At 43.3% G+C, this 13,070-nt stretch overlaps 1 protein-coding gene and 1 long non-coding RNA gene across 2 annotated transcripts; both read left to right on the top strand.

The window, feature by feature from the left end:
- The first annotated feature begins 2,006 nt into the window (after positions 1 to 2,006).
- On the top strand, positions 2,007 to 6,777 carry LOC123512634 (histone-lysine N-methyltransferase 2D-like). The gene is made up of 2 exons (XM_045269078.1): positions 2,007 to 2,156; positions 3,519 to 6,777. The coding sequence occupies exon 2, from the start codon at positions 3,543 to 3,545 to the stop codon at positions 5,208 to 5,210; it is 1,668 nt and encodes a 555-aa protein (XP_045125013.1). The 5' UTR covers positions 2,007 to 2,156; positions 3,519 to 3,542; the 3' UTR covers positions 5,211 to 6,777.
- Positions 6,778 to 7,576: 799 nt separating this feature from the next.
- Positions 7,577 to 12,517, top strand: LOC123512636. Its single transcript, XR_006677148.1, has 2 exons — positions 7,577 to 8,020; positions 8,289 to 12,517. It is a non-coding gene; the product is annotated as an uncharacterized LOC123512636 (long non-coding RNA).
- Positions 12,518 to 13,070: the final 553 nt, after the last annotated feature.

Genomic DNA, 13,070 nt, shown 5'->3' on the forward strand with positions numbered 1-13,070 from the left:
TCTCAGGCCTATCCGAAGATCGGAAATAATGAGCTCTGAGCTCGTTCCGTAGGGTAACGTCTGGCTGTCTCGTCAGAGACTGCAGCAGATCAAACAAACAGTGACACACACACACACACACACGACTCTCTCTCTCTATCCGAATATATATATATATATATATATATATATATATATATATATGGCTGTCTCGTCAGAGACTGCAGCAGATCAAACAAACAGTGAAACACACACACTCTCTCTCTCTCTCTCTCTCTCTATATATATATATATATATATATATATATATATATATATATATATATATATATATATATATATATATCTTTCTTTTCTCGATTCTCTCTCTCTCTCTCTCTCTCTCTCTCTCTCTCTCTCTCTCTCTCTCCTCCTCCTCCTCCTCCTCCTCCTCCTCCTCCTCCTCCTCCTCTGCCCTAAATTCCTTTGTATTATTTCCATGTTCTCTTAATCACTTCCGCCCTTGGGAGAGGAAGTGAAGAAAGGAGGAGGAAGAGGAGGAGGAGGTGAGAAGGAAGCATGTATAGGGAGAGGGAGGGAGGGAAATTGCGTGATAACTACAGAGAGAGAGAGAGAGAGAGAGAGAGAGAGAGAGAGAGAGAGAGAGAGAGAGAGAGAGAGAGAGAGAGAGAGAGAGAGAGAGAGGTGGGATGAGGGGGTAGTATTGCATCACAGGAAGGAAGGAGAGAGAGAGAGAGAGAGAGAGAGAGAGAGAGAGAGAGAGAGAGAGAGAGAGAGAGAGAGAGGTGAGAGAGAAAAGGTATAGGAATTTATGAATAGCCAGAGAGAGAGAGGGAGAGAAAGAGTGAGAGGGAGGTAGGGAAGAAAGGAGAGAAGGAAGGGGTGAAAAGGTGACATGATGAGGGAGAGAGAGGGAGAGTGGAGGGAGAGAGGGAGAGGTTGCGTCATGGAGGTACTGGAGAGAAAAAAAAAGTGAGAATAAAGACCTTAGAGAGAGAGAGAGAGAGAGAGAGAGAGAGAGAGAGAGAGAGAGAGAGCAGAGAGATATAGACAGAGAGAGAGAGAACACGTGTTTGAACGAGAGAAACGCAAATCATCTAGTTAGAAATATAGAACTATTATATTATTATTATTGTTATTATTATTATTATTGTTATTATTTCTATCATTACTTTCTTTGATTATTATTTTTCGCCAAATAATGGATTTCAACTGCTTCAATGCAAGGGTAAGTAGTAGTAGTAGTAGTAGTAGTAGTAGTAGTAGTAGTAGTAGTAGTAGTAGTAGTAACAGTAACAAATGTAGTGGTTGTGGTAGCAGCAGTAGAGAGAGAGAGAGAGAGAGAGAGAGAGAGAGGGGGTAGGGGGGGCGTGAAACGAGTCATATTAAACAAGCAAATAATATAATGATAATGATAAGAATAAACAAATTTACTGCCATTACTTTTATTCCACAATCAAATCTTTAACGTCAATCTTTCATCACTTCTGCAAAATTGACGTAGAAAGCAGAAGTAAGTGGCCATGAAATAAAAGATAAAAAAAAAGCCTTAAAAATATAAATGGACTGAACTAAACCAGCATTCCACGTGGCAGTTTTCAATACAGGCGCCGCTGATAATTTTACACACCATGATTTGCATTAATGAAACCTAAACAAACAGTAATCAAGCAATATAGCAATACCACTCGAACCATATATCAAACGTATTACTAAAAAAAAAATGTTAATAACTCTCTAAGCCAGCAAATTAATCCATGAAAGTCACCACAAACACACCTCATAAATTTACACAGCATATTTTACACAAACGAGAGACAGACACGCACTAGTAAACAAAATAGCAATAACACTAAAACCACTGGAATAACCCACGTAAAAAAACACTGATAACTTCTCTATACCACGACTCCGAATGTCAAAACGCACCACAAACACTGATCATAATTTTATACAAAGTTTTTTGCACAATTAACGTATAAAGAGGAAGTAATTAGCGAAGTAGTAATAAGATAGAGAAGAGAAGGCTGAGGGTATTTACATTGTATCAGCTGTTTGGACGGAGGGTGGAGTGGGCAGCATTGTTTTTATCCTTAACTCTATTTCCTCCACTCTGGGGCGTCACCTGTACCTGAGGAGCTGCAGCAGAGGCGAGGGGCGTCCGAGGCAGGTGTGGGGTGAGTCAAATATCCCGTGAGACGTGAAATAACAGTAAAATATGGGGTTAAATATGCATTGTATGCCGCCAGTGTGAGTTGTTGTTTAGTTACTCATTAAATCTTCATTCTCTCGCCGGTTACCTGAGTTTACCTGTCCACTCGCGGGATATTAGGTGGTGATTAATTAGGAACATGTGTGTGCGTGTTGTTTCAAGTGTGAGTGCCACTAGTGTGTGTCTGAGTGCCGCGTGAGTGCCTGGAGTGGTGTTAGTGTCACTCTGGGTAGGCTCTTGGCTCGCTGGTTTCGGGTTTGTGTGATTTATTTATTTATTTTTTTTTTTGGTGTATTATGTGTGTTTGTTTGTGTGTTAGTGTGAGTGCCTCCAGTATATGTCTCAGTACAGCTTGAGTGCCAGAGGTGGGCAGTAGAGCCATGCTTGTTAGAATTTTTCATTTACATGCATTTTTTCAATTTCTACTTTTGCCTCTTTTTTTTTTTTTTTTTTTTTTATTGGTGGTTGATGATTTGATTATTCATTAATTTATTGTATTAGTCTGTTTTTAGCACTTAATGTCAGTCTGTGTGTCTGTATGTTAATTTGTCTGTCTGTTTCTATCACTTTCAATCTGACTGTCTGTTTCTATCTTTGTTAATCTGTCTGTCTGTCTTTATCTATACTAATACATCTGAAAACATTTATTTCAACATTATACAGACATTTTTTTTTTTCAAGACCGTGATAAACTCTTCTTTTAATGTCTGTTAATCTGCTTGCCTTTTTCTGTTAATATATCTGAAAACAAAGATATCTCAACATTATCAAGACTCAGTTCACAAAACACTCTAACAGAATCTTCTTTATTTAACAGTAGTGCATTCCACTCCCGTAGTTATGTAGGTGAGATGAAGTGTGTGTGTGTGTGTGTGTGTGTGTGTGTGTGTCTAATGACACCAAGAAGGAAGGCCAAGTTGTGATATTTTTGTCTATTAGTTACATTTACACTCACATTTATTAAACACTGTCAGGGAATTAAGACAATTGGCTAGCTAATTTTTATGTTTTCCTAAATATGCATATAGCAATTTTTTTTTTTTTTTTTTTTGTGTGTGTGTGTGTGTGTGTGTGTGTGTGTGTGTGTGTGTGTGTGTGTGTGTTCGTGAAATGAATTGAGGTGTGTGTAGTATGATGTATTAGATGATGGGTGTGTGTGTTTGTGTGTGTGTGTGTGTGTGTGTGTTAGGTGAGGTATATGTGTGGCATAGTGTATGAGGTAGGTATACTCTCACCTGGTTGGTGAGGTGAGGTGTGTGTGTGTGTGTGTGTGTGTGTGTAGTAAGGAGTGGTGTGGTGTAGTGTAGCCGGCTGTGGTGTGTTGCAGGTGTTACAGTTGCTGGTGTGGACCATGAATGACAAGGTGGAGTTGAATCATGACACAGTCGGGCCAGACAGTCTCGCCCTAGAGGTTGGCCACCAACAGGACCACCACCAGCAGGAGCAGCAGCAACAACAGCAGCAACAACAACAACAACAACAACAACAACAACAACAACAACAACAACAACAACAACAGCAGCAACAACAATTGCTGCTGCAAGAACAGCTGGAGCAGCAGCAGCAAGAACACTATCACCATCACCACCATCACCATCACCATCACCACCACCACCAGTTACAACAACATCTTCAGCATTTGCAGCATCTCCAGCAGCAGCACCAGCAGCAGCAACATGAACATGAAGGAGTTCTGCCCCTCAAAGCAGATCAGAGGATGGGGGAGGAGGGGCTGGGGCCGCCACTGCAGCCCGGTGAGGGGCAGCCTGGGCTGCCCAAGGAGCCGGGGGGGCTGCTGGGGCCAGGGCGGAAGGTGGGGGCCAAGAGCAAGTCCAGCATGGGGCCACCGCCCCGGCCCTTTAAGAAGGCGCGGTACGCCTGGGAGATCAAGAACTACGAGCACACGGTGAGCAACATGGCACAGAGCCTGGGCGGCGAGTGCTCTGTGGAGCTGCATGATGACTCCCAGGACTCCCAGAGCAGCGATGTCAATAGTGACGGCAGCCAGGAGGATGGCGCCCCAACCGCCCGTGACGACCTGCCCGTTGGTGGCCTGGACCGGGCTTCCTTCATGGACCCCAGGGCCAGGGCCAGGCCGGACCTCATGCCCCCCATCATGCCAGCCCCTTATCCCACTACCTATGGCATGATGGCTGCTCCTCCACCCCCTGAGGCTTGCCCCCCACCTGGTGAGGGCCCCAAGGAGGGGCCACCCGTCCCGCCGGACCCTGATGCGGGCATCCTGAGATGGCATGCACGGCAGTTGTGCCGCAGCATCCTGGACAACACCATGAACCGCATGCTGGAGAACATGGGCTTCTCCCCCGTGACGGAGCGCTCCCAGGGCATCCACCCACTACTGGTGCTGAGCCTTAGCGATGATGAGGAGCGTGAGGCAGAGGAGGCTCAGCGTGCTCTGGAGAACGAGGCGCTGACAGCTGCTATGCACCACAAGGGCCTCTTCCTGCCGCCCTACCACTATGACCCGCTGGAGAGCGCCACCACCACCGACTACGACTCTTCTGAGGAGGACAGCGACTTGCCCGATGATCCTGGCCCTGATGACCTGCCCCCACACGACCCCCCACTACGCCTGGCCCCTGCTGTGGCCCGCCCCCTGCCCCGGCCGCCTGAGGTGCAACCTCCCTCGCCTCGCCGGCCCACCCCACCACCACGGCCCCCTGAGGCGGACTGCGAGGGTGAGAGCCAGGAGGGGAAGCCTGACCTGGACGCCAACAAGAACAGCACGGCGGGTGACCTTAGCCCCTGCCCTGAGCCCCCACACCAGGCCCCGATGCCTGCCCCGGCCTCCACTCCCACTCCAGCTCCCACCCACACCCCGACCACCACCCCGGCTCCTGTCCCTGTCCCACAGGAGCCTCGTGCTGAGGCCCTGAAGCAGCCGGGCCGTGAGGCGCAGCACAAGGCGGAGAACGAGAACAACAACGACAAGTACTTCGTGGACCAGGCCATCGAGGTGGCCATCAAGCACCAGGGCTTGGGCTACCAGCAGGCGTGATGGCCCGGCTACCACACCCCCGCTGACCCCACCTGGCCCCACAGTCCCCCCCGGCCTGCAGCTCGTAGCATAGTCCCGCCGGGAACCTGGAACGGTGTCGTCTGTCATAATATTATGCTTTTTATATTACGAAAAGTGACCGTCAAATTGTTTGCTGGCGATGTGTAGCGCTCCGGACACTCTCCACACGGCCTTGTGTCTCCTAGTCTGTTTGCAGTCATTCGTTACGTTCCCGTCTTTGTTTCCGAGTCATGATACTCATTACCTTAGTGTGCAGCGGCAGCAGCAGCAGCCGAGTGAGGCAGTGCTGAGCTTTAATGTGTTCAGGGTGTGGCGGGCGCAGCGAGGGACCGGCTGGCAGCACAGCAACACAGACACTCACACAGTAACACAGCATCCATTCAACATTTTATAGCCTCTATGAACACACACACACACACACACACACACACACACACACACACACACACACACACACACACACACACACACACACACACATAGCCCCTCTCTGCCCCCCCACCCATGCAGTTCTCCTTACTTCTATAGATATCACTTCAATTTATCAGAGTTCCTGGTTAATTCAGAAAAGATAAGACTACATAGTGTTTATTATCAAATCTTTCACAATATTGCCCCCCTCTCCCCCCCAAGCCCTTAACATGTTTTGGTGTAAACCCCTCCCACACCCCCCATTACCCTGTACCACACCCCCAAGAAAGAAGAGGAAATGGGGAGGGAAGAAGAGGAGGAGGGGAGAGAAAAATTAATGTGAGATGGAGAGATAGAGAAAAATATGGTGTTTGGTAATTGTTTTTTATCTTTCTTGGGTAGTTTTTAGGGTTTTGATATTTTGTTTTTGAAGAATGACTCAGTTTTGCTCCTCGCTTGCTTGTGTGTGTGTGTGTGTGTGTGTGTGTGTGTGTGTGTGTGTGTGTGTATGGCTATGTATGTGTGTGCTTGTTCGTGTGGATGTTCACCCCCTCTCCTAACCCTTTCCTCATATCCCCACTGTCAACCTAAACAAACAAGCAAAAAACATAAAAAAAAAAGAAAGAGAGAAAGAATCTTATAATATTTCTATACCATATCAAAACCCTTCATACAAAACAGCATTTATTACATGTGTATTGTGATGGAGAAGAAGAATTATCACCTTTATTATTATTAGAGTTATTATTATTGTTATTATTATTATTAGTTGAAAAATGTAAAGGTTATGGTGCGAAGGGGTTTAATTAATAGAGTTTGTATTGTCAATAGGCTGGGACTGACTGAGAAACTGTGTGTGTGTGTGTGTGTGTGTGTGTGTGTGTGTGTGGCATTTATTCATTGCTTCCTGACTGGCCTGAATGAGTTATGCTATTTTATCATTGTTGCTTTAGTTGTTTTTGTTCTGTAGCATATCTTTCCCGCCAGGTGAGAGAGAGAGAGAGGAGTGAGGCTCGTTAAGGAATAGGTGTGAAGCGCAGGTGTTTAATTGTGGTTTACATATTAATTTTGTTTATTTACATCATGGTTGGGCCAACTTTTCAGTGCAAGAGCTTCATTAAAGAATTCACAACTTTGTAGGGTTTTATAGTATATTAACCCCCTAATCAGTATTCAAAACAAAGTAAAACGCTCTTAACCCCTTCAGTACGTTTTCACATTCATTCTGGTTTCTGTTTGGTGATTTTGTATAGCTTCAGAAATTTGTGTGGGGATTAAAATAGTGAAGACTCTGGCCATTAATCTTCTTACCTCCATAGACTTCTAATGGCAATAAAATGGTCTGATCGTACATAAATCTCAAGGTAAAATTGTGTCTCAGTATTGAAGGGGTTAAAGGAAATGTCCCTCTCACACATATACACACTTGCCAAAGAAAAAAAAAAATGCTCACAGTAATATTTGGCGTTGCTTGATAATTTTCTCATTCAAATTCACTAACATTTGGAGGGCCACATAAATTCCTTTGGCCATAATTTGCTCATACTTGGTTAACCTGTAATTTATCTTGTCACTTCTGAACCTACAGGGTGCTTCAAAAGAGATGACTACCTTAACACTGCTCATTACACAGGGTGCTTCATGAAGAGGTGCTTGCTGTGTCGTATGTTTGAATAACTAAACATTTTTTTTATATACAGGGTGCTTCCAAAAGAAATGACATGGTGTATTTGAGAAACTAAACACTTCTGGATACACAGGGTGGTTCAGGAAGAGATGATTACTGTTGAAAATTCATGTCTAGATTTATTATTACTGGTAACTCGATTTACACAATAGATGCGTTCCAAGAGGCATCGCATATTTCGAAATTCGCGTAAAACAAACTTGTAATTCTCATAAGAAACAATAGGTAATAGAGGGGATGCGGGATGTGGTCCAATAAGCAAACCGATCGCGCACATTTAATTAATTATAATATTTTTTCGGTCGCATATTAACAAAAACGCGTAAATTAAACACGCGTTAATCAAGAGTTACCTGCATTTCCTTTTACTTTTGATACATTTTTTCTGAACTAAGGATGAAACGACTTGATTCACACCGTAAGAAATGAAAAAAAACCAATATTCTTCATTTGTAAACCATAATTGCCCTGTACCTCATCATTTGTCTCTCTCGGAGTTAAGAATATCTTCCTTATGGAACCCAAAGTCTTATTTATATATGCCTAACCTAATTATTTCACCTAGAGAGAGAGAGAGAGAGAGAGGCTGTCATGAATAATCTCGCACAATTTGTTTTCCATGCACAAATAAGCGAGAAATGTGAAAACTTAGTCCTGCTCATGTCAGTTATCCACCCCAAACCTGTCTGTTGTGTGTGTGTGTGTGTGTGTGTGTGTGTGTGTGTGCAGTCCTTGTTCCCTTTCCTTTCCCCTTTATTTTTAAAGCACAGTCTAGATTTGGTTCAGGTGGAGTGGTGTCATGGAAGAAAAAAAAAGAAGATAGGCAGATAGATTTTTACTTATTGTGATCTTGTAAGAGTTAATGTGAAGCTTTATCGGTAGCATTACACGAGTGAGAGTGTGTCGCTGTGAGTGTGTGGTGTAAGGTGCGTCTCCTGGCCAGCTTGTGTTTTGTTAAGTGTGTGTGTGTGTGTGTGTGTGTGTGTGTGTGTGTGTGTGTGTGTGTGTGTGTGTGGCCTTTGGGAGACGTTGCCTGTCTTTCACGTCACAGAAGTAGAGTTTTGTCCCAGTGGCTTGGTTTGTACTTTGAAACACTTTGATCTCTCACCACAACAATTTTCAAAGGCCATAGAGGTTATTTTTTTGTCTTTTTCTTTTACTTTTTTTTTTATGTAAGAAGGAAAATCTGGCCAAGGACAGCAAAAATTATTAAACAAAAAGTCCACACTTAGATGCAAGTCCCTGAGCAGTTCTGAGAGAGTTGGCTGGGTTCTACTGTTAGTAGTATCAAAATTGTGATAATCTGTCACCAGAAGATTTTTGAAAGTTTCTTAAAAACTTGTTAAAATAATTTTATAATGCTGAAAATTTGCTTCTTTTTTCCTTTGTTATATATTGGAGGGCAACATATAATGTGATTAAATAAAAAGGTCCACTGAGGTGCTGGTCCACTAACATGGTCAAAATAGTCAGCCAAAACTATAGGGTAAATATCTTGAAACCTCCCTTTTAAAGGAGTTCAAGTCATAGCAAGGTGAAAATACAGAAGCATGCAACATCACTGTTAATTGATTTATAAATACAATGACTGCATAACACAGCAGATATAGAATGATGAAAAAAGAAACATGAGATGAAGATTATATTTAAAACTCATCAAAATCATGTTAATCTGTCACTGGAATATTAGAAACATACTTAAAAACAAATATATCAAATCTTCAACCAGAGCCTTTGAAAAGTAGTGGAGGTGTGGCGTGGAAGTGTCTCGGAATACAAGCCTGTGTCTGGTCCACCTGTCTGGTCCGTGTGTGGCCGGCATGACCTGTGATGGCAGTTCTATACCAAATGAACCATGATCTCCACAGGGGGTCTGCCGTGGAGGTGGTGGCCCAGTGGTACTTGTGATAGCCTGGTGTGCAGTGTGAGGGGCACCACCACTACCATCACCACCACCACCAGTCCCCCTGTGTCTTGTGAGAGGAGCACCCACTCCACCAGTCAGCCTACACACCACCAGTTACTGACACCCACAGTTGAGACATGCGTTCCTTGGCCTGTACAGTTGTCGCTGCTCTGATGCAACATCCACATGATATTTGCTACTCGGAAACTTATCTTTTGTAATAGTTTTGTCATGAGAGGTTATCAATAAGTCATTACAGTCACAGTTAGTCTGGTGTCGCAAGATTCACGCTGATGGTGTTCAGAAAATGTCTTCTTTAATAGTTTTGTTAGGTTTTGCTATTGAGAAATGTTAATAAGCTATTACAGTTGTTGTTAGTTTGGCATTAGATTTACATTAATTCTATTCAGAAAATGTATTTTTTAGTTTTTTTATATATATTTTTTTATTTCATAAATTACTAATAAACCATTACATTAAATTAATGGTGATGCAACAAATTTAATTTAGAGTTTTGATGTTTTTCCCTATTATTAAGAAATCAGTACTAACGCATTATATTTATCTCAAAGTTGGTACTTCTAATTTCACACAAAATTTTTTTATGGTTTTGTTGAGTTTTGTCATACAAGAAATCACTAATAAAATCATCACATTTATGTCAAGCTTATTTTTTTAAAGATTTTATTAAGCTCCATCATAATTCACAGATTTGTTTGAATTTTGATGATCTATACACAAGAAATCACTGCAAACTAATTTATTGCAAGTTTTGTTACAAATCTGGGATAGAAATCCATCACAGAAACTTATTTTTCCATTATTTTATTTTAGAATAATAGTAATCCACAGTGTAGATTTTTATAACCCATTCTAGGAATCACTGGAAACTAATCTGTCACAAGTCTTGTTATGAGTTTTGGTAAAGAAGTGCATGTCTTATTATGAGTTTTGGTAAAGAAGTGCATCACAAACCAATTTTTTCCATAATTATACTAAGTTCCATTGTAGGTGAATGAGTCAGCATTATGACAAACTATACAGGCAAAGGAGTGACCATGACAAATCAGTGTGTCCCCTAAGAGACACACAGCTAACCATTTACTGACCTAGACACATTTACTGCATTCTCACATTACCCACACTGATCTGTAGAGTAAAGAGTAAAATTCATGTTAGGCGCAGCAGCTGTTGGGTCTGGGTGTCTCACAACTGGCCTTATGTAGTGACAGGAGGCTCTGGGCACTTGTTTCTCCTTTCGTTGGGTATTCACTTGAGTTTCTTCGCTTGTGTGACTGTTGGCGTTCCGGCAACACTAGGGAGGCTTGGAGGAGTGGCCGAGGCAGTGTGAGGTTTGTCCGTGCTTGTTGAGACTTTAAATCACCCATAAGTGCTGTTCAGTTTTGCCTTCAGCCCAGCATGTGATTGTGTCAGTGATGAACTCTTGAATCATCATTCTGTGTCTCGGCAAGCTGCCCTGGCCACCCCACAGCCTCCCGGACACTGTATTGCCCCGAGTGGACGCTGGCAGCTGCTCTCCTCCCAACCTGAGTGTTTCACCTGCCAGATTAATGTGATAATAGTAGAGTTTTGTACTGATGCCACAGTCAAGGCCACTGGAGCCCTGGGAGTTGTGCACAGTGCTGTGTGTGCTGTGTGCTGCGTCCTGGTGCTGTGGTCTTGTGCCATGCCAGCGCCGTCACTGATCCGCGGCACTGAGGCATGGTGGGTGCCGTGTATGGTGCGAGTGTGTCAGAAGGGAGGCTGGCAGCTGAAAAAGTTCCTTCTGTTCATATGGTGTCATAAGGAATACTTCTTTCTGTACATACATACATACATACTTGCATATGTAAGTGTTTCGTAAGTGTCTTTTTCGGGAATCAGTTTCCGTCTTTCAGTTCCAATACGCTTTTATTTTCTGGAGTTCTTTTTTATCATATGGTGGTCGCAAAGAGAAACGTGTCAGTGGGTGCCGTGTTGTGGCTGGCACGACGTGTTGGCCAGGATAGAAATGAGTCAGCATTATGTCACTTGAAAACCACAAACATGTGCTAATACTTACTATTAGTGCCACACACCACAAGAGGCAAGGCACAAGTGTTACAGCCATGCAGACAGACAAGCAGTGGTGTGTGGGTGCAGGAAGACACTGTGTCACTGTAATCCTTTGCTGTTTGAGGTGCACAGTATTACTGACCCTGAAAACTTGAGAGACTTAAACGTGTGTGCGAATGTCCTAGATCTGAGAATTGAATGTGGTACTGTGACTTTGGTGCCCCAGTGACCCTGTGTACTGTACCTGTGTTCCAAGGGTGAGCCAGCAACACTGTGACGCGCTGTGCTGCTGGTGAGGTCCGCCCCTGGTGCTGGACATACATACGCACACACATTTCAGGCTTCGCTGGGTATAGGTCATTATGCCACAGACTCCATTGTTTCTTTAATTTAATGGTGTGATGCTACAGACAGTCCCGATGAATTTGTATTTACTGATATTTGTTTTCATTTTTACTCTCTCCTTTGTACGTAGCTGAATGTAGTCAGATTTTATTTATTAATCTAAATTATGAATGTTAGTTTTATTATTTATTGGGTGAAGTGTCGGCAACAAGGGTGTGTCACTGCTGGATGTGTCCCGTGCCCCGCCATGAAATTTCACTATACAGTCCTCAGCTGAGCCTTCACCAGGCTGCCAAAACACCCTCAGAGCAGCGCATGCCATCCCTCGCCTTGGGATGGCCACGCTCTCCTGCTCCCCGGCTCACTCTGGCGCCAGACACCCAGAGCACATGTCCAACTCTTGACTGAGCTGCTGTCCTGCCCTCCACTGCCCTGCCAACAATACGTTCCTTCATTCGCTGACAATCTTAGAGGATGTGACAATGGAGAATGCTTCAGCTTCATGGACTTGGAACTGGAAGGGCTGGACAGTGGAAGTGAGCACAGCAGGTTAGGTGACTGATAACCACAACTGTTCTCTACACAGAACAATAGGACAGCCACACACTGTCATCCTCCAAACCTGACACAAACACTGCAGAGTCCTGGCCAGCATCACCTCACTAAGGCCTGTATTCTCAAACACTTCTCGCCAAACCTCCTCTACTTTCCAAAGGCTCTTGTTGAAGTGACATGAGTTTTTAAGGGTGTTTTCATGTTAGTGGTGGCAGATTAACAAGATTTCTGCACTATTAACAGTTGAAACACTCCTGAGAACCTGGTGGCCTTTAGAAAATAGTTGTGGTGAGAGTAGTGCTGAGCTTCACTGTCAAACTAAAGAGCTACAGAACAAATAGAGAAGAAATAAAAATAATGCTTAGACAAGAGGTGATATTGGGCAAGAATCGACAGCATTTTGATTCCAACCCAAACTGATATTCACCAGCCACAATATTATGACTACATCCCTCCCATCTGCCAACCTCCTCCCTCCCTCCTTCTCTCCCTCCTCCCAGCAAAGTGACCGCCATCCATCCTCCCCATGTTGTTATTTTTTTTAGTCTGTGTCCACTCCCTTTATTCAGAGATTCAGGGTTGGTTGCTAACAGAAGCCAGGGTGTCTGTGGGTCCTCTCTTGATAAATATTGGCTTTGTGGTGAGAAAATTAATCTGTGCTGCTTGTTTAACTTTTTGTTGTGTTGTTATTTTATTGTTTTTTTATTTTTTTTATTTAGCTTTATTTATATTGCTTTTTTGTTTTTTTTTCCCCTCTCTCTCTCTCTCTCTCTCTCTCTGCTGTTTGTCTTTTTTTGTTTGCTGTTATGTTTTTTCTGGGATTTGCTTCTTTGTTTTATTTTGTTTTGTATTTTTTCTTATCCCTTTCTCTATGGTTTAT

Source organism: Portunus trituberculatus, chromosome 34 (assembly GCF_017591435.1).
Source record: "Portunus trituberculatus isolate SZX2019 chromosome 34, ASM1759143v1, whole genome shotgun sequence".
Classification (NCBI taxonomy): Eukaryota; Metazoa; Arthropoda; class Malacostraca; order Decapoda; family Portunidae; genus Portunus; species Portunus trituberculatus.